The sequence below is a fragment of the Palaemon carinicauda genome, chromosome 1 (assembly GCF_036898095.1).
Source record: "Palaemon carinicauda isolate YSFRI2023 chromosome 1, ASM3689809v2, whole genome shotgun sequence".
NCBI classification, from domain to species: Eukaryota; Metazoa; Arthropoda; class Malacostraca; order Decapoda; family Palaemonidae; genus Palaemon; species Palaemon carinicauda.
Window position 1 is genome coordinate 290270561 of NC_090725.1, and position 19209 is coordinate 290289769.

General features: G+C 39.5%; 1 protein-coding gene and 2 pseudogenes across 1 annotated transcript; all 3 read right to left on the minus strand.

Annotated features, from left to right (window-relative positions):
• Positions 1-2254: 2254 nt before the first annotated feature.
• LOC137645157 (larval cuticle protein 65Ag1-like) lies at positions 2255-3335 on the minus strand (annotated as a pseudogene).
• A 9734-nt stretch (positions 3336-13069) lies between these two features.
• Positions 13070-13951, minus strand: LOC137645162 (endocuticle structural glycoprotein SgAbd-5-like). The gene is made up of 2 exons (XM_068377993.1): positions 13551-13951; positions 13070-13396 (listed from the first exon to the last, which is right to left on the minus strand). Exons 1-2 carry the CDS (start codon positions 13676-13678, stop codon positions 13180-13182), a joined length of 345 nt encoding a protein of 114 aa, XP_068234094.1. The 5' UTR covers positions 13679-13951; the 3' UTR covers positions 13070-13179.
• A 3608-nt stretch (positions 13952-17559) lies between these two features.
• LOC137645169 (larval cuticle protein 65Ag1-like) lies at positions 17560-18602 on the minus strand (annotated as a pseudogene).
• Positions 18603-19209: the final 607 nt, after the last annotated feature.

Sequence of the window (19209 nt, forward strand, 5' to 3'; positions counted from 1 at the left end):
TGGGGTTGGCACCGTTTGACGGTTCAGCCCAGCGGAAATGTTATGGTGCCTGTCACGGTCTATTGGTGGAATGCGGCATGTGCTAGGTCGTGGCAAATGGGCACTGATGGATTATCTTGTTGTTAACACTAACGAAGGGATGGGAAGAGCCACCAGTCCCAAAATCGCTTACATGTAAAACAAGTTGAACCTTTATACTTTGGGGTTGCCGTTTCTAATGGATGCACACAGTGCCCACCATGAGTACTTTACAAGTGAGCTTTAACCGAGGTAAAATTTCAATCGGACGTTTCACGGTCATAATATACACCACTCTATGCGACTTGGAGAGGAGTACAGTAGTGCAAACTTCATTTCTATGTCTTGATTAGTTTAGGAGTAATGGGGAAAAAACTAAGGGCCCAAATTGGACTTGGCCTTAGAGTTCACTGATTGACCAAGAACTTAGAAAATGAGTATCAATTTCTTCATCTTGTGACACCAAACACGCTTGGTTTTATCCCCAGCCTCAAGCTCAGTTAGGGGCCATACCGGAGGGGGTGTTTAATTAGCAGCCCTGAAATATAGGAAGAGCGGCAAATATGCAACATTGCAATTGCAAAGAATGACATTCTCTCTGTATCAATGTTGGTAGACCAAAATAGTACATGATGTAAACTGATCATCATGTCTTCAGAGCAATGAAGACATGCTATGCCAGGATAACAATCATGAAGAAACAAATAAACTGTTGATGTACTAGCCTCTCCCCTCTTCGCTGCGAAACTCAACGAATGCACATATGGTTTTCTTCTCCATAGACACAGATATCCTATTGTTAGTCATAGTAAACTATGACTTCATGCTGAAGAACACATCCATTTCCATGGCCTCTGGGGTCTTGACAACAATGGAAAATTCTCTTGTATAGGCAAAGCAACATGGTTTGCAAGTCTAAATAAAGTCTAATAGAGATATAATTCATTCTGTGTAAATGCCTTCAATAGAGGTAGAAGTGTCTGAAACTATTAGGCAAATCTGGATACCTTCACCTGTGCAGCCTACTTCCCTAGAAACATCTACATCAAGACCATCTCTGAACTGCGATGGCATCTCTTCTTCAAACATATGGCAAAAAGGGACATGCAACCATTAGAGCTCTAACACAACGTGTCCTATAAATCCATATACAAGCCTAAGTATGGGGACAGATCAGCATTGTTCTGCAGTATGCTCAATTAGATCCCTTATAGAATATGGTTACTATAAGGAGTATGATGGCCAGCTGAAAAACCAACCATGACAGATACCCTTCTAGCACTAAAGGCCATCATTATGATTGTAAGCTGCTTCTGCAAAACAGACTTCTTCGTTGCAGAACAAAGAACTTATCCTGCACAAATTTTTGCTAGTCCAGCAGTTTGAGAAAGATGAGGACATACAGAAGTATAACACTGATATGTAGACTCCGAGGTTTCCCAAAAGATTAAGCCATTTTTGTCATGAGGATCATTTTGGTTCTTAATCAACACTAACTTTATGAAATGTTCATGTCTGATCACTTGTAAAACATTTGATAAAAAAAAGAGGGTTGTGAATGGCACCACGGTGTTTCTAAACAGGGATAACATGCTACGCCGCAGCGTGACTTGGTCCCAGCTACCCTGGATACCGCAGTAGCCAGCAGTGAGAGAGGTATAGGGCCCTACACTTTGTACTCCAAGGTGGATGGACGAGCTTCGGTGGCCACCTAAGTTTGTGGTTGAATCTAGCTTATTTATGCTGTTACCATTGTATTCCATGTCCCTGAAACTGGTGGATTAGATGCCCAAGTAGTATTTCTAGGGTGTTTAGGTGAAATATTGCTAAGAAAATTTTTTAAGTCGGTCATTTTGTAAAATCCAAGATAGCAGTTATATAAGTATCAGAGCAAATGTAAAAAAATTTTCCGTCTGTTTATATTATAAAGTTTCCAAAAAATAATATAGTTTTGATACAATTGATAAATATCGGGCAAAATAACATAGTGAACCCGACTAGAATGAAGTCTATTTATAAACTATTTTTCCTAAAGTTAATGACTATTTAAAAATTTTTTTTCGTTCCAAAGATAACCCCACTTTTTGTTTCGTCAAACTTAGTTTCAGAAAAAAAAAAAAATCTATGAAAAAAATTATCATCTAACCAGAATTTTTTTTTTCTTTTTTTGTTGATGGATTGTATAACTTCACATTAAAAAAAAAACACTAAGAGTTGAAGGTTACAAACTAATAAATAAATCATCATTTTTATTTACATAATTTACAATGAGCAAACCAGATGCTGGTTGTTCAGAATAAATATCAAGATTAAATAGGTTTCGGTAATTCGAGTTTGAGTCGATCGTTGGTAATCACTGAGTGATGAAGCTGTTCAAGGGGCTTGGTAGCTGTTGGATGGGGCACTGCGTGGGGCAGAGCGGGCAGCTTCCTCATCCTCGCGTCTTGCCTTTTCGATCTGGTCGAGGACGAACTGGGGAATGGGGTGGGGGAATTCGGGTGCGACTGGCAGGAAGGAAGACTGGGGCTGGAAGCCATTTTCGTCAGCGACGAAGGTCATCTCGAACTGTTGGCCGTCGGGGAGGGTGAAGCTGTGGAGGAGGAAAAGGAAAAAGAAATGAGAAAGTGGCCAAAAGGAGACAAGAGAATGTGTCTCATTGTGTTGTTTTCTCTTATTGAGTTGATTTGAATGAAGGAAATGGATGGAGCAATGAAGACACAGACAGACAGACAGACGGAGAGACTTACGAGATCTTTCCGCTTTGAGCGACGGCTCCTTCAGCGCTTCCGCTGTCGATGGCAGAACCGAATTCCTCGCGTTGGATGCCGTCTTCAGTCTCAATGGCGAAGTTGTAGCTGGATGCATCGTCAGACATTTGTCTGTCATCGCGGAGGATAGCTGGCACTTCGGCGGAGCTGACGAAGGATCTCTGAGCGGGGGCGCCGTAGGAAGGAGCGGGTTTGTCGGGCCTTGGGGCGGCCAAGGACACGACGGCCAAGCAAGCAACGATGATCTGTAAGAGAGATGATAATTGTTCAAGTTTGCAATGTAGTTAAAGGAGAATATAGACGATAATACACCCGAATATTTTTCATTGAAAATCATACGATGTAATGAAGTTGAATCTGGAATGGGTCCAAGATTGATATAAAATAAAGATGTTTCATCTTGAGCAATGTTTTCTTGAAAGGACTTGGGTGATGTAGTTTCTTACCAGCTTCATATCTGTGGTGGACTGAGTGAGACTAGTGGTTTGCGCTGGACTCACCGTCTTTATATACCGCCAGGTGAGCCCTTGGAAACTAGGTCATGGTCATTCAAGGTTGGCAATAAACTCCTCCCGTCATGAGTCCGTTTTTTCTCTCTCTTTTAGGATGGCTGGGTGACTTCTTTAAAACGATTTATTCGTAATTTTCTTTTTGATGTTTATGACACAGCTACATGAATGTTTTTAAAACCAGTGTCATTCCAAGGAATTTCTTCTATTGGTGTTTTGAATGTTTTTAGAATACTCTTATTAATCCATTCCAAGATCTGGTGTGGGCCAAATCATTTCTCATATTTTGAGTGAAGGTATCAACTTGATTATGTCACTAGGTGCCAAAGGGCCTTATCCTCTATCAAAGTATTTATTAGATTATTGTTTTCTTTATTTCACTATTTATTGTGTTTGTTTTAAAATAAATAAGCTGTTGGGAGATCTAGGGACTAACATTCCAATTTGACTGAGAAGTTTTAGAAGACCGGATTTGTATCCATCTCTCTCTCTCTCTCTCTCTCTCTCTCTCTCTCTCTCTCTCTCTCTCTCTCTCTCTCTCTCTCTCTAAAGTAAATAATACTATTTTAACGGGGCAATATTGAAGTTAATTGGTATCGATATTATAATTTCACTTATTTGGTCGTCGATTATTATTATTATTATTATTATTATTATTATTATTAATATGATTGTTATTACTGTTGTTTTTGATAATTTGTTAATTTTGTAATATTCAAGATTTCCATTTCAGTAAGGTCCACCTTTTTTGTTTTTTCATTCAATTTTCCCATATTTTTTTCTTCGTTTGTGACAGGTTAAATATGATGTTCCCAAAATCACAAAGGAGAAAATATATTAGTGAAAGTTTAATTTAATTTGATCATTCTGATAAGGTACAACGTTGATTATTACACTAAAGTTGTTGTGGTTTCAATTAAAGTGGGCTAGATGCCACCATTGACTAGTACATTTGGTGTCCCACGAAAGGAAATGAAGGGCTCAAGTTGTTTTTTTTTTTGAGGAGTTTTGACAACAGAAATTTATTTGTAACTTGAAACATAAGTTTATTTCAATAGACTAATTTTCACATCGTGGTTCTTCTATGAACCTGTGGATTTTATTATCTTAATGTTTTGGGCATATTTGTTATGTAAAGTTTATCTCTCTCTCTCTCTCTCTCTCTCTCTCTCTCTCTCTCTCTCTCTCTCGTGTATATTTAGCAACCGGGTTTAACTTCACCCTTAAATTTTACTTCTATTTAAACTTTCTCTGTGCAATTATGGATGAAACCATTGTGCATTAAACCTACACACTGCCTGCTGCTTTATTCATTTACATGGAATTCTCGCCAGAAGAGTCAAAGTTCTACACATTTAGCACTGTTCACCTCTTATCTTCCCTGAACTCTTACAGGTTTTGGTAAAACAAAATTGGAGGAAATATTTAGATTGGGAAATTTCCTTTTGAGAAGGTTGCGAAAGAAAATTTGAGCCGGAAATGTTTCATTATGTTGCTGGTTGTGATCAAGCATTTTCGTATCTTGAGGCCTAACGATGGGACCGATCGCGACATGGTTGGCATCGAATCGAAGCTATTCATATTTTTTGCTATTTTCCTCGTATCTGTGCTACACTCCTCCAGTTTCTTGAAATAAAGACTATTTTTCCATTAGGTCTACTTTTTCACGTAATTATTTGGCACTCCCGTAATCTCTTTTTCCCACTTCTTCCCAACAATTTTTAATTATGAACTTTTCACCCATCTATCGTCCCTCTTTCTTTCCACAATACCAAGCCATGTCAATTCCTACCGTTTTTATTATCCAACTATGCTAACCCTACATATGACTAACAATGCATCTCACGAGTGCATTTCTTTTCATTTTTTACATGATAATCTCAATTTACCTACATGATAAAGTTACCCCGTAGGTGGTTATGCCATCAGTGCACCTCAAATGGTGCCCAGTTGGCATGACTTGAAAGCACTTTTACTTCTTTTCATCTGACGGACAATTCATCTCATGAGCGAATTTCTTTTAATTTTTTACATGCTATTCTCAATTTACCTACATGATAAAGTTACCCCGTAGGTGGTTATGCCATCACTGCACCTCAAATGGTGCCTAGTTGGCATGCCTTGAAAGCACTTTTACTTCTTTTCATCTGACGGACAATTCATCTCATGAGCGAATTTCTTTTAATTTTTTACATGATATTCTCAATTTACCTCCATGATAAAGTTACCCCGTAAGTGGTCATGCCATCAGTGGACCTCAAATGGTGCCCTGTAGGTTATGATGAAATCATCCTGGTATTTTACAAATACAGGGGTGAATCTCTGAAGAGTGATACTAGGGATAGCAGAAAATAAGGAAGAGCAACAATCCAGTATTGGTTAAAAAATGAATCAATCATAAAGCACATTGCAATAAGGTTGTTCCTTTCATATAAGGAGACAAAGGCTGACCTGACTAACTATCTTGCAGTAAAGCTGCTAAGAGTTAGAACAGTACATTACACAAACTGATCATCACGTCTCGTGAGCAATGAAGACTTACTTTACCGGGACAATAATCATGAAGAAGCAAAGACGCTTTTTATGTACTAGGATCTATCGGCATTGAAGCAAAACCCATTGGTTGCACAGATGGTTTTGTTCTCCCTAGACACAGATGTCCTATTGTTAGTCAAAGCAAATTGTAATCTCATACTGAAGAACACATCCATTTCCATGGCCTCAGTGGTTATTGGGATAGAGTCAATATGGAGAGCCATAGGGACAGAAAGAGCAAAGAGTTTGTCAGCCTTTTATGAGTTATGTGGCGCTAACAACACTGAACAATTCTCTTGAATAGGTAAAGCAATATGGCTGCAAGTCTACATGAAGACAGATAAGAGATGTAATTCGTTCTCTGTAGATGCTTCCTAAAGAAGCAGAGGTGACTGAAACTGTGATGGCCACTCTGGTTAGCTTCATATGTGCAGCCTAGGCTACTTCCCCACTGACTATTATATTAGGACTGTCTCTGAACTGCGATGGCATATCTTCTGCAAGCAGAAAGGGATTAGCTACCCATGGGGCTCTGTCGCAACGTCCTAAAATCCATATCCAAGCATAAGTGTACGGACAGACCACGATTGCTCTGCAGAATCCCCAGTTGGATCCCCTGCAGAATATGGCTACCACAAGGATTAAATGGCCAGCTGAAAAACCAGCCATGGCAGAGGCCCTTCCAGCTCCAAAATCCATCGTTGCTATTGTTGACTACTAATGCAAAACGGAATGTTCCACTGCTTGGTGTTATTGCAGAACAAAAACTTATCCCGCACAAATTGTTGCCAATACGGCAGAGTGTCAGAAAGATTAAGACCTACAGAAGTATGAAACTTATATCTGAAGACTCCTTGATTTCCTGAAAGATCAAACCCAGTTTTGGCATGTGGAGAATTTTGGTTCATAATGGACACTAACTTCATGAAACGTTTATATCTGATCACTTGTAAAACATTTAATAAAAATAGAGGGTTCGAATGGCACAACAGCGTTTCTAAATCGGGATAACCTGTTACGCCACGGCTCGACAAGGTCCCAGGTACCTTGGTTACTGCAGTAGCCAGCCATGAGAGAGAGGTATAGGGCCAAGTACACTTTCTGCTCCAAGGTTGATGGACGAGCTAAGTTTGTAGTTGAATCTAGCTTATTTATGTTGATACCACTGAAGAGGTTGGCTTTGCTGCCAAAATAATATTTCTAGGTTCTTTAGGCAAAATATTGATAAGACCCTTTTTTTAAGGCAGCCATTTTGCCAAATTGAGGATGGCTGCTATATAAGTATCAGAGCAAATGGAAGCATTATTTGTGTGATTGTTTATATTATAAAGTTTCCAAAAATATATAATTTTGATACTTCGCAAATAATTGGAAAAATAACATTAAGAACCCGACTAGAATGAAGTTCTTTTATAAACTTTCTCGTATAGATAATGATTATTTAAATTTTCTTTTTCGTCCCACAGATAACCCCACTGTTTTTTTCGTCAAACATAGTTTCAAACTTAATAGTCCATGAGCCAGACCAGATGTTGGTACCATCTGGGGTGGCAAAATGTCACTGTGTTTTCTTGATAGGTATATATCCATAGATGAAAAAAAAGTTTGAAGCCAAGCTTAGAGCAGTAGCTTAATACTAATAATCATCTTATGAAGATCTACGAATGGTCCCAATATGGGATCCTAAATTTTGGGGTAGGGGAAATATAAAATGCAATATCTTTTTAAGTAATGGTCTAATTGCTACGTATGACCACTCAAAATATTGGGAATTTTATGCTCTACACAATTATATATCGTATTTGCCCATATGCTAATGAAGTAGGTCACTAGAGGTCAAAAGGTCACAAGATTTTGCCCCTGGCTAAAATCAGTAGCTCTGTTCAAAAAATTACCCCAGATACTAAACCAATGAGAATTTCTCCCCTGAAATGGGCTCAGATTGGAGATAATAAGTGTCCAAATCCATTTTATGCCTAGAAATGTTGAATTTATTTGTATCTGAGGTATGATACTTAATGGTATTTGACACATTTTTTTTAAAAAGCCAATTTTTAGCCAGAGAAGAAACAAAATTAAATTACTCAATATTCTGATCAATTAGTATGCATGTTTTGCTGAAATCTGTTTTTAACCATTAAAATATTGCAATATGCATATACTAGGTTACATTTTGTTGGGTTTACAAGGGACAAAGTCATTTGACAGCCCTTTAACCCATTTAAAACTGGTACCCCTTCCAATTCTCTGAAATAACTTCTAAACAGACTACAATGTATTGAGATAGAGCACTGTACATTTTACATTATGATAAGGTCATAGGGTCTTAGCATTATTTAGGATTGTATACAACTAAGTGTCTAATCTCATTTTTATTTTCTCGGCTATCATGGAGAGTTCCCCTGATCTATACCAAGTACTGTTGCCGTGCAAGTTAACACTCAATTCCTGTATCTTTGAATGCGATGATACAGATCTTGAGGTGAATTCACCCCAGGATCGTGCATCGTGGGAACGGCTCCTAAAAGCAACTGAGATTCGGAAGCATGCCGAAATTCTTAGGATTGCTGCCACTGCCAGAGATGATGAGGTACCACAAGTCCTATATCACAGGGGATGCAGGAATAGGTTCGTTAAGAAACATGACCTGGATGCTATTAAAAAAGTGGCATCTGAAGGGAAGCCAGGGAGTTGGGTAAAGAGAACTTAACCAGATGAATTCATCTGCAAGCCTAACATCATCATCATCATCACGTGTATATGAACCTGTTTGCATTTTCTGTCTGAAAAGCAGTAAATATCTCATGAAGACCAAGACAAGAGAGCCTTTGGTTCAATGTGTAGAACTTCGTTCTGACCAGACAGTTAGGCAAGCAGCAATTGATAAAAGTGATCAGAGAATGATAGCAATTATGTCGTGAGACCTAGTTGCAGCTGAGGGCCACTACCACCATTCTTGCTACCGTAGGTATACCAAACCTAGTTTTCCTTCCTCTTCTGAAGGTAGTGCTGATCCTGTGGAATTGGACCCAAACAAGGAGTATGCCAAGACTGAAGAGCTTTGTTATAGTGGACTATTTAAATACATTAGGTATGCTATATTTGAGAAGCCTCAAATGATAAGAATGACTGAATTATGTAAATACCTGCTTGATCTGTTTGTAGAATCTGGTGTAGGCCTCGAGGATGTTAAAGTCCCAACTAAAAAGCACATCCGTAGAAAGATTGAGGGGGAGTTTGGGGAGAGTATTCATGTAATACCAGATGAGATGGGCAAATTGCTGGTGTATCCCGATAACCTTTCCCTTTCTCAGCTTGTCATAGAAAACAAAAAACTTAAAGAGGAACTCCTAGCTACTAAGCAGAACACCTCAAATGTACATGTCATGATGCGAAACTTGTCCACTATCCTGAGAAATGATGTCAAAATGCTATGGCCCCCAGTACCAGAGGAGATGAAAGATGGAGCAGCCTTCATACCATGCTCTGTGAAAACTTTCTACCCACAATAAATGCCCCTGCCACTGGGCTGTCTACTGTCCATGAGGTATTGTGCCAGTCTCAACTAATCAGAAGATCACCAGGTCTTAGAAGCATCATCGTTGTGTTTAACCAAGCACTATATGTCAAAGCAACTGGAATAATTTGGAAGCAGAGAGATACATTTTCAGAAGTCGTTCCTCGGATGGGCACATTTCACACCCCGTGTACACTTTTAAACATCATTGGTAAACGATTCCAAGATGCTGGGTTGAGGATATTTGCATTGAATCAGGTCTCCTGCTGAGGGGTCAGTAGAAAAGCTACTTTTGGGAAAACAGTACAATCGTTCAGTTAGGTTCCACAAACTATTGTATGAAGCTCTGCATCATCTTGTCTGGAAAGGGTTATTAAAAATACTTGAAGATGAAATTGCCATTCGAAACTTGGTCAACACATTTTCCCAAGATATATGCCAGGAGACCTTCACAGAGACACTGAGCACCCAAGCATTTGTTTCAATAACTGAACGTTTTGAGGCATACAAAGAGAGTCTGCGCCAGGATCGAGGGGATCTAGCATCATTTTGGATGTCGTACTTGGACATGGTAGACATCATGTTGAACATGCTGCGAGCTTCTAGAGAAGGAAATTTGTGTCGCCATCTGTCTGCTATCAAAGACATGATACCATGATCTTTTGCATATAATAAGCACAACTATTCCTGGAGCACCTCCGGAACGGCGGGTTTTCCATTCAAATTGGACCTGCTAATCCATTTGGAAGGATTCCTGTGGATTAGGCCATTGAGGAGATAGTGAATGAAGACACCTAGACACCAGGAGGGAAAAAAGGTTTCAGCCTCAGGCCAAGTACAGTACACAGATACTACCTGACTACAGAGTACAGAAGTTCGTTTTTTGCTTTAATGAAAAGTGCACTGAGGAGTAGACAACCATTTTGCCACCCTGATCTCACTGCATCACGGATAAAGAACGATCAAAGGGCAGTATCAATGTTGGTCAGCATGTTGGATGAAAACTGGATAAATCCATTCGGTGTCTCCTCTGAGCTAATCAGCCTCTCCACAGGAATGATCGCTAATGACAACATTTCAAAAGGTCTTTTAGGGGCCAAGGTTAAGGGAACTTTAGCATTTAAAGAATTTTACAATGAAAGGCTTGATATTAGCGCCACCAAGAGTTTTTTGACCCATTAAAGAAATCAAAATGAGGAGTTCTGTGAGAACACAAGGACGGAGTGTCATCATAGCTGTTGACAGAAACCTGTTTGCAAAAATGACGCTCATTGGACAGACCAGAAAGCTGGACATGAGGAATGTGCTGTCCTATCGTCTTGGTTCTATACCTTGGGCATTAGCAAACCCTGAAGGCACCCTACGAAAGACCAATAAGGCACAGCTCTCCAAACGTCTGAGAAAGGATCTTTCACCAGCCGATACCATCCTGTCTAATTCAGCTTGCATCATTGATGGAATGGTCATTGTACAGAAAATAATGGCCAACACCACAAATGTCTCCTTTGGAGAAGCTCCCAAGTCTATCTTCTCTGCGATCCTGAGGGAGGGGAGAGTTAACTGCCGAATTGATGTTTGAAGCAGTTTGAAGCAGTGGAAGAATTTTCTACATAATGGAAACAACAAGACCCAACTGATTGAGTTTCTTGTTGATGAATGGAGCAATGATCAAAGTCTACGTGAAAGGCTGGACAAGAACGAGCTTTTCCTAACACATGGAGATCAATGCATACGAGTTACAAAAGACTCAGTCTCTGACATTCAAGATCTACAGAGTAGTCAGGAGGAGGCAAACACCCGGCTACTTCTAAATGCAGAGCACTGTGGCAGGTCTGGTCTGGCAGCTGTTGTCATCGTATCACTAGACACTGATGTCTTTATTTTGGCTATGGCTTTTACACCAAAGTTAGCATGCCATGTATATTTCAAAGTGGGCTCAAAGATGCGTACTGAATATATAGACGTTAAGAAGGCTTCAGATCTTCTCGGTCTCGAAAAATGTGCCTGCCTTCTTAGTCTCCACTCCTTCACAGGTTGTGACATTGTGAGCAGCTTTTCTGGCATGGGCAAAGTCTCAGCTCTCCGTCTTTTAAAATGATAAAGACCACATGACAATCCTGCAGTCATTAGGCCAATCATGGGTCCTATCGAACCAAGCCATCAAACTACTAGAGGCACTAACGTGTTCCCTTTATAGTGCCAGGACAACAATTAACAGCATAAATGAGTTGCATTTCTCCAATTTTTGTTCGAAGAAAGGCGATGCTAAGTCTTGGCAACTGCCACCATGTGCATCTTCCTTGCTCAAACACTGCAAGAGAGCCAACTATCAGTGTGCTATCTGGAAAAGAAGTTTGGAAAGGAATCCAGATAATCCTTCTCCAGTTGGACATGGGTGGAAGGTAGATGAAGGAGAGTTAGTGATCGACTGGGGCGACGCACCACCTGCCCCTAAGGCTGTCATGGAGTTGATCGCCTGCAACTGTCAAAAGCAGTGCTTGGAGGAGAGTTGTTCTTGCCTAGAACAGAATGAGGTGCACATACCTTTGCAAGTTACAGACATGTAGCAACATGGAGGAAGAGGAGGAGGAGGAGCAGGGGACTATTGAATTTGAAGGCTCATCTGATGATGACGACACTGATGAAGAATGAGATAAAAAAGTTTACTGATTCGAAGAGGCCGAAAAATATTCAGTGGAGCTTGACTTTAAGGTAGGAGATAAGTAGGCCTACAAATACAGAAAAATTGTTTGCAAGTATCAACATTTTTGTATTTGTTGAAAGATGGTTTACCATATGTTTATGTTTTGTTCTGTCAGATAGAAGTAACATGCATTTCCAAAGTTAAGTGGTGTATGTGCTTGACCTTGGCCCCAGGGCATTGACCTTTAAATGTCAAAACAGTCCTAGATGAAATAAACTCATTCTGACATGAACTTTGCCCTTGGTGGGGAAAATCTATTTGTAAAATTGCATGAACGAGCAACAAATTGTCATCTTTGTTTGTAGGTGTCTCATTAAAAAAAAGGGCCTTTTCCAAATATGTGTCAAATACCGTTAAGTACCATATCTCAGATACAAATAAATATAAGACTTTTAGGCATAAAATGGAGTTGGACACTTATTATCTTCTATCTAAGCTCATTTCAGTGGAAAAAATCCAATTGGTGCAGTAGCTGGGGAGATTTTTTGAACAGAGGTACAGATTTTATGGAAGGGCCAAATTTTATGACCTTTTGACCTCTAGTGACCTACTTTATTGGCATATTGGAAAACATTATGTACACTTTTGTAGAACATGAAATTCCCAACATTTTGAGTGGTAACTTGCAATTATTGGACCTTTACTTCAAAAGATATTGCAATTTACATTTCCCCTACCCCAAAATTTTGGATCCCATATTGGGACCATTCGTAGATCTTTGCGAGGTGATTACTAGCACTAAGCTACTCCTCCTAGCTTGGCTTCAAACTTTTTTTTTCATCTATGGATATATACCTTTCAAGAAAAAACAGTTACATTTTGCCACCCCAGGTGGTACCAATCCATAAAATTCTTGGGTCTGGCTCATGGACTATAATGTATGCAAAATTTATTTTCATCAAACTAGAAAATAAAACTTGTTATTGTTGGACTGTATAGCTTCATATAAAAATAAAGTACTAGAAGTGGATGAAGGTGACAAACTCATAAATAAATCATAATTTTTATTTACATAATTTACAAAGAGAAAACCAGATGCTGGCTCCTCAGAATAAATATAAAAACTAAATTGGTTTCGGTAATTCGAGTTTAAGTCGATCGTTGGTAATCACTGAGTGATGAAGCTGTTCAAGGGGCTTGGTAGCTGTTGGATGGGGCACTGCGTGGGGCAGAGCGGGCAGCTTCCTCATCCTCGCGTCTTGCCTTTTCGATCTGGTCGAGGACGAACTGGGGAATGGGGTGGGGGAATTCGGGTGCGACTGGCAGGAAGGAAGACTGGGGCTGGAAGCCATTTTCGTCAGCGACGAAGGTCATCTCGAACTGTTGGCCGTCGGGGAGGGTGAAGCTGTGGAGGAGGAAAAGGAAAAAGAAATGAGAAAGTGGCCAAAAGGAGACAAGAGAATGTGTCTCATTGTGTTGTTTTCTCTTATTGAGTTGAATGAAGGAAATGGATGGAGCAGTGAAGACAGACAGACAGACAGACAGACGGAGAGACTTACGAGATCTTTCCGCTTTGAGCGACGGCTCCTTCAGCGCTTCCGCTGTCGATGGCAGAACCGAATTCCTCGCGTTGGATGCCGTCTTCGGTCTCAATGGCGAAGTTGTAGCTGGATGCATCGTCAGACATTTGTCTGTCATCGCGGAGGATAGCTGGCACTTCGGCGGAGCTGACGAAGGATCTCTGAGCGGGGGCGCCGTAGGAAGGAGCGGGTTTGTCGGGCCTTGGGGCGGCCAAGGACACGACGGCCAAGCAAGCGAAGATGATCTGGAAGAGAAATGATAATTGTTAAATTTGCAATGTAGTCAAAGGAGTATGTAGACCATAAAATACGCAAATACTCTTCATTGAAAGTCTTAAGATATAATCAAGTTGAATCTGGAATGGGTCCAAGATTGGTATAACAAAGATGTTTCATCTTGAGCAATGTTTTCTTGAAAGGACTTGGGTGATGTAGTTTCTTACCAGCTTCATATCTGTGGTGGACTGAGTGAGACTAGTGGTTTGCGATGGGCTCACCGTCTTTATATACCGCCAGGTGAGCCCTTGGAAACTAGGTCATGGTCATTCAAGGTTGGCAATAAACTCCTCCCATCATAAGTCCGGTTTTTTTTTTCTCTCTCTTAGGATTCCTGGGTAACTTCTTTAAAAAGATTTATTCGTAACTTTCTCTTTGTTATTCATAACACAGCTACATGAATATTTTTAAAACCAGTGTCATTCCAAGGAATTTCTTCTATTGGTGTTTTGAATGTTTTTAGAATACTCTTATTGATCCATTCCAAGATCTGGTGAGGTCCAAATCTTTACTCATATTTTGAGGGAAGGTATCAACTTAGTTATATCACTTGGTGCTAAAAGGCCGTATCCTCTAATAAAGTATTTATTAGGTTATAGTTATATTTATTTCCTTATTTATTGTGTTTGTTTTAGAATAAGTAACCTATTGGGAGATCTAGGGACTAACATTCCAATCTGAATGAGAAGTTTTAGAAGACCAGATTTGTATCCATCTCTCTCTCTCTCTCTCTCTCTCTCTCTCTCTCTCTCTCTCTCTCTCTCTCTCTCTCTCTCTCTCTCTCTCTCAAAGTAACTAATACAATTTCAAGGGGTTAAAATTGAAGTTGATTACCGTTGACATTTTAATTGGTCGTCTATCATTTGAAAATTATTATTATTATTATTATTGTTGTTGTTGTTGTTTTTAATAATTTGTTGGTGTTGTAATATTCAAAGGGATTTCCCATTCGGTATCATCAACATTTTTACTTTTATCATTCAATTTTCCCAAATGTTTTTCGTCGTGTGAGACAGATTAAATATATTGTTCCCAAAATCATAAAGGAGAAAATATATTATATGAAAGTTTGGTTTAATTTGTGCTTTCTGATAAGGTACAACGTTGATTCAAATACTAATAAAGTACTTGTGATTTAAATTATAGCGGGCTAGATGCCACCCCTGACTAGTACATTTAGTGTGTCCCAAAAAACCAACGAAAGGCTTTAGTTGTTTTTAGAGAAGTTTTGACGACAGAAACTTAATTTGTAACTTGAAATAGAAGTTTATTTCAATTGACTAATTTTTACCTCCTGGTGCTTTTATGAACCAGTGGATTTTATTATCTTACTGTTTTGGGCTTACTTGTTGTGTAAAGTTTCTCTCTCTCTCTCTCTCTCTCTCTCTCTCTCTCTCTCTCTCTCTCTCTCTCTCTCTCTCTCTCTCTCTCACACACACACACAGGTTATTTAGCAACAGGGTTTAACTTCACCTAGTTTTATTTCTATTTAAACCTTTTCTGTCCAATTATGGATGAAACCGTTGTGCATTAGACCTACACACTGCTTACTGCTTTATTCATTTACATGGAATTCTCGCCAGAAGATTATCAAAGCTTTACACATTTGGAGAGGAGTACAGTAGTACAAACTTCATATTTTGGGGTTGCCGTTTCTAATGGATGCACACAGTGCCCACCATGAGTACTTTACAAGTGAGCTTTAACCGAGGTAAAATTTCAATCGGACCTTTCACGGTCAAAATATACACCACTCTATGCGACTTGGAGAGGAGTACAGTAGTGCAAACTTCATTTCTATGTCTTGATTAGTTTAGGAGTAATGGGGAAAAAACTAAGCGCCCAAATTGGACTTGGCCTTAGAGTTTAATGATTGACCCAGAACTTAAAAAATGGGTATCAATTTCTTCATCTTGTGACACCAAACACGCTTGGTTTTATCCCCAGCCTCTATCTCAGTTAGGGGCCATACCCGAGGGGGTTTTTAATTAGCAGCCCTGAAATATAGGAAGAGCGGCAAATATGCAACATTGCAATTGCAAAGAATGACATTCTCTCTGTATCAATGTTTTAGACCAAAATAGTACATGATGTAAACTGATCATCATGTCTTCAGAGCAATGAAGACATGCTATGCCAGGATAACAATCATGAAGAAACACACTGTTGATGTACTAGCCTCTCCCCTCATCGCTGCGAAACTCAACGAATGCACATATGGTTTTCTTCTCCATAGACACAGATATCCTATTGTTAGTCATAGCAAACTATGATTTCATGCTGAAGAATACATCCATTTCCATGGCCTCTGGGGTCTTGACAACAATGGAAAATTCTCTTGTATAGGCAAAGCAACATGGTTTGCAAGTCTAAATAAAGTCTGATAGAGATATAATTCGTTCTGTGTAGATGCCTTCAATAGAGGTAGAAGTGTCTGAAACTATTAGGCAAATCTGGATACCTTCACCTGTGCAGCCTACTTCCCTAGAAACATCTACATCAAGACCATCTCTGAACTGCGATGGCATCTCTTCTTCAAACATATGGCAGAAAGTGACACGCTACCATTAGAGCTCTGACACAAGATGTCCTAAAAATCCATATCCAAGCCTAAGTATGGGGACAGATCAGCATTGTTTTGCAGTATGTGCAGTTCGATCCCTTGCAGAATATGGCTACCATAAGGAGTATGATGCCCAGCTGTAAAACCAACCATGACAGATACCCTTCTAGCTCTAAAGGCCATCATTGTGATTGTTAGCTGCTTCTGCAAAACAGACTTCTTCCTTGCAGAACAAAGAACTTATCCTGCACAAATTTTTGCTAGTCCAGGAGTTTGAGAAAGATGAGGACATACAGAAGTATAACACTGATATGTAGACTCCGAGGTTTCCCAAAAGATTAAGCCATTTTTGTCATGAGGATCTTTTTGGTTCTTAATGAACACTAACTTTATGAAATGTTCATGTCTGATCACTTGTAAAACATTTGATAAAAAAAGAGGGTTGTGAATGGCACCACGGTGTTTCTGAACAGGGATAACATGCTATGCCGCAGCGTGACTTGGTCCCAGCTACCCTGGATACCGCAGTAGCCAGCAGTGAGAGAGGTATAAGGCCCTACACTTTGTACTCCAAGGTTGATGGACGAGCTTCGGTGGTCACCTAAGTTTGTGGTTTAATCTAGTTTATTTATGCTGTTACCATTGTATTCCATGTCCCTGAAATTGGTGGATTAGATGCCCAAGTAGTATTTCTAGGGTGTTCAGGTGAAATATTGCTAAGAAAATTTTTTAAGTCGGTCATTTTGTAAAATCCAAGATGGGGCCTATATAAGTATCAGAGCATTTTTATGTCTGTTAATATTATAAAGTTTCCAAAAAAATAGTTTTGATACTCATAACAAATATCTGGCAAAATAACATAGTGAACCCGACTAGAATGAAGTCTATTTATAAACTATTTTTCATAAAGTTAATGACTATTTAAATTTTCTTTTTTTGTTCCAAAAATAACCCCACTTTTTGTTTCGTCAAACTACCTTCAGAAAAAAAAAATCTATGTAAAAAAAAATTATCATCAAACCAGAATTTTTTTTTTTCTTCTTTTTTGATGGATTGTATAATTTCAGATAAAAAAAAATACTAAGAGTTGAAGGTTACAAACTATTAAATAAATCATCATTTTTATTTACATAGTTTACAATGAGCAAACCAGATGCTGGTTGTTCAGAATAAATATCAAGATTAAATAGGTTTCGGTAATTCGAGTTTGAGTCGATCGTTGGTAATCACTGAGTGATGAAGCTGTTCAAGGGGCTTGGTAGCTGTTGGATGGGGCACTGCGTGGGGCAGAGCGGGCAGCTTCCTCATCCTCGCGTCTTGCCTTTTCGATCTGGTCGAGGACGAACTGGGGAATGGGGTGGGGGAATTCTGGTGCCACTGGCAGGAAGGAAGACTGGGGCTGGAAGCCATTTTCGTCAGCCACGAAGGTCATCTCGAACTGTTGGCCGTCGGGGAGGGTGAAGCTGTGGAGGAGGAAAAGGAAAAAGAAATGAGAAAGTGGCCAAAAGAATACAAGAGAATGTGTCTCATTATGTTGGTTGTTTTCTCTTATTGAGCTGAGTTGAGTGAAGGAAATGGACGGAGAAATGAAGACAGACAGTCAGACAGACGGAGAGACTTACGAGATCTTTCCGCTTTGAGCGACGGCTCCTTCAGCGCTTCCGCTGTCGATGGCAGAACCGAATTCCTCGCGTTGGATGCCGTCTTCGGTCTCAATGGCGAAGTTGTAGCTGGATGCATCGTCAGACATTTGTCTGTCATCGCGGAGGATAGCTGGGACTTCGGCGGAACTGACGAAGGATCTCTGAGCGGGGGCGCCGTAGGAAGGAGCGGGCTTGTCGGGCCTTGGGGCGGCCAAGGACACGACGGCCAAGCAAGCAACGATGATCTGTAAGAGAGATGATAATTGTTCAAGTTTGCAACGTAGTTAAAGGAGAATATAGACGATAAGATAAACGAATATTTTTCATTGAAATTCATACGATGTAATCAAGTTGAATCTGGAATGGGTCCAAGATTGATATAGAATAAAGATGTTTCATCTTAAGCTTTGTTTTCTTAAAAGGACTTAGGTAATTTAGTTTCTTACCAGCTTCATATCTGTGGTGGACTGAGTGAGACTAGTGGTTTGCGACGGTTTCACCGTCTTTATATACCACCAGGTGAGCCCTTGGAAACTAGGTCATGGTCATTCAAGGTTGACAATAAACTCCTCCCATCATAAGTCCGGTTTTTTTTTTCTCTCTCTAGGGATTCCTGGGTAACTTCTTTAAAAAGATTCATTCGTAACTTTCTTTTTGATGTTAATAACACATCTACATGAATATTTTTAAAACCAGTGTTATTCGAAGGAATTTCTTCTATTGGTGTTTTGAATGTTTTTAGTATGCTCTTATTGATCCATTCCAAGATCTGGTGACGTCCAAATCTTTACTCATATTTTGAGGGAAGGTATCAACATTATATCACTTGGTACCAAAAGGCCTTATCCTATAACAAAGTATTTATTAGGTTATTTTTTTTTATTTCATTATTTGTTGTGTTTGTTTTAGAATAAGTAAGCTGCTGGGAGATCTAGGGACTAACATACCAATTTGAATGAGAAGTTTTAGAAGACTATCTCTCTCTCTCTCTCTCTCTCTCTCTCTCTCTTCTCTCTCTCTCTCTTCTCTCTCTCTCTCTCTCTCTCTCTCTCTCTCTCCAAAGTAACTGAACCAATTTCAAGTTATTATTATTATTATTATTATTATTATTATTGTTGTTGTTGTGTTTAATAATTTGTTGGTGTTGTAATATTCA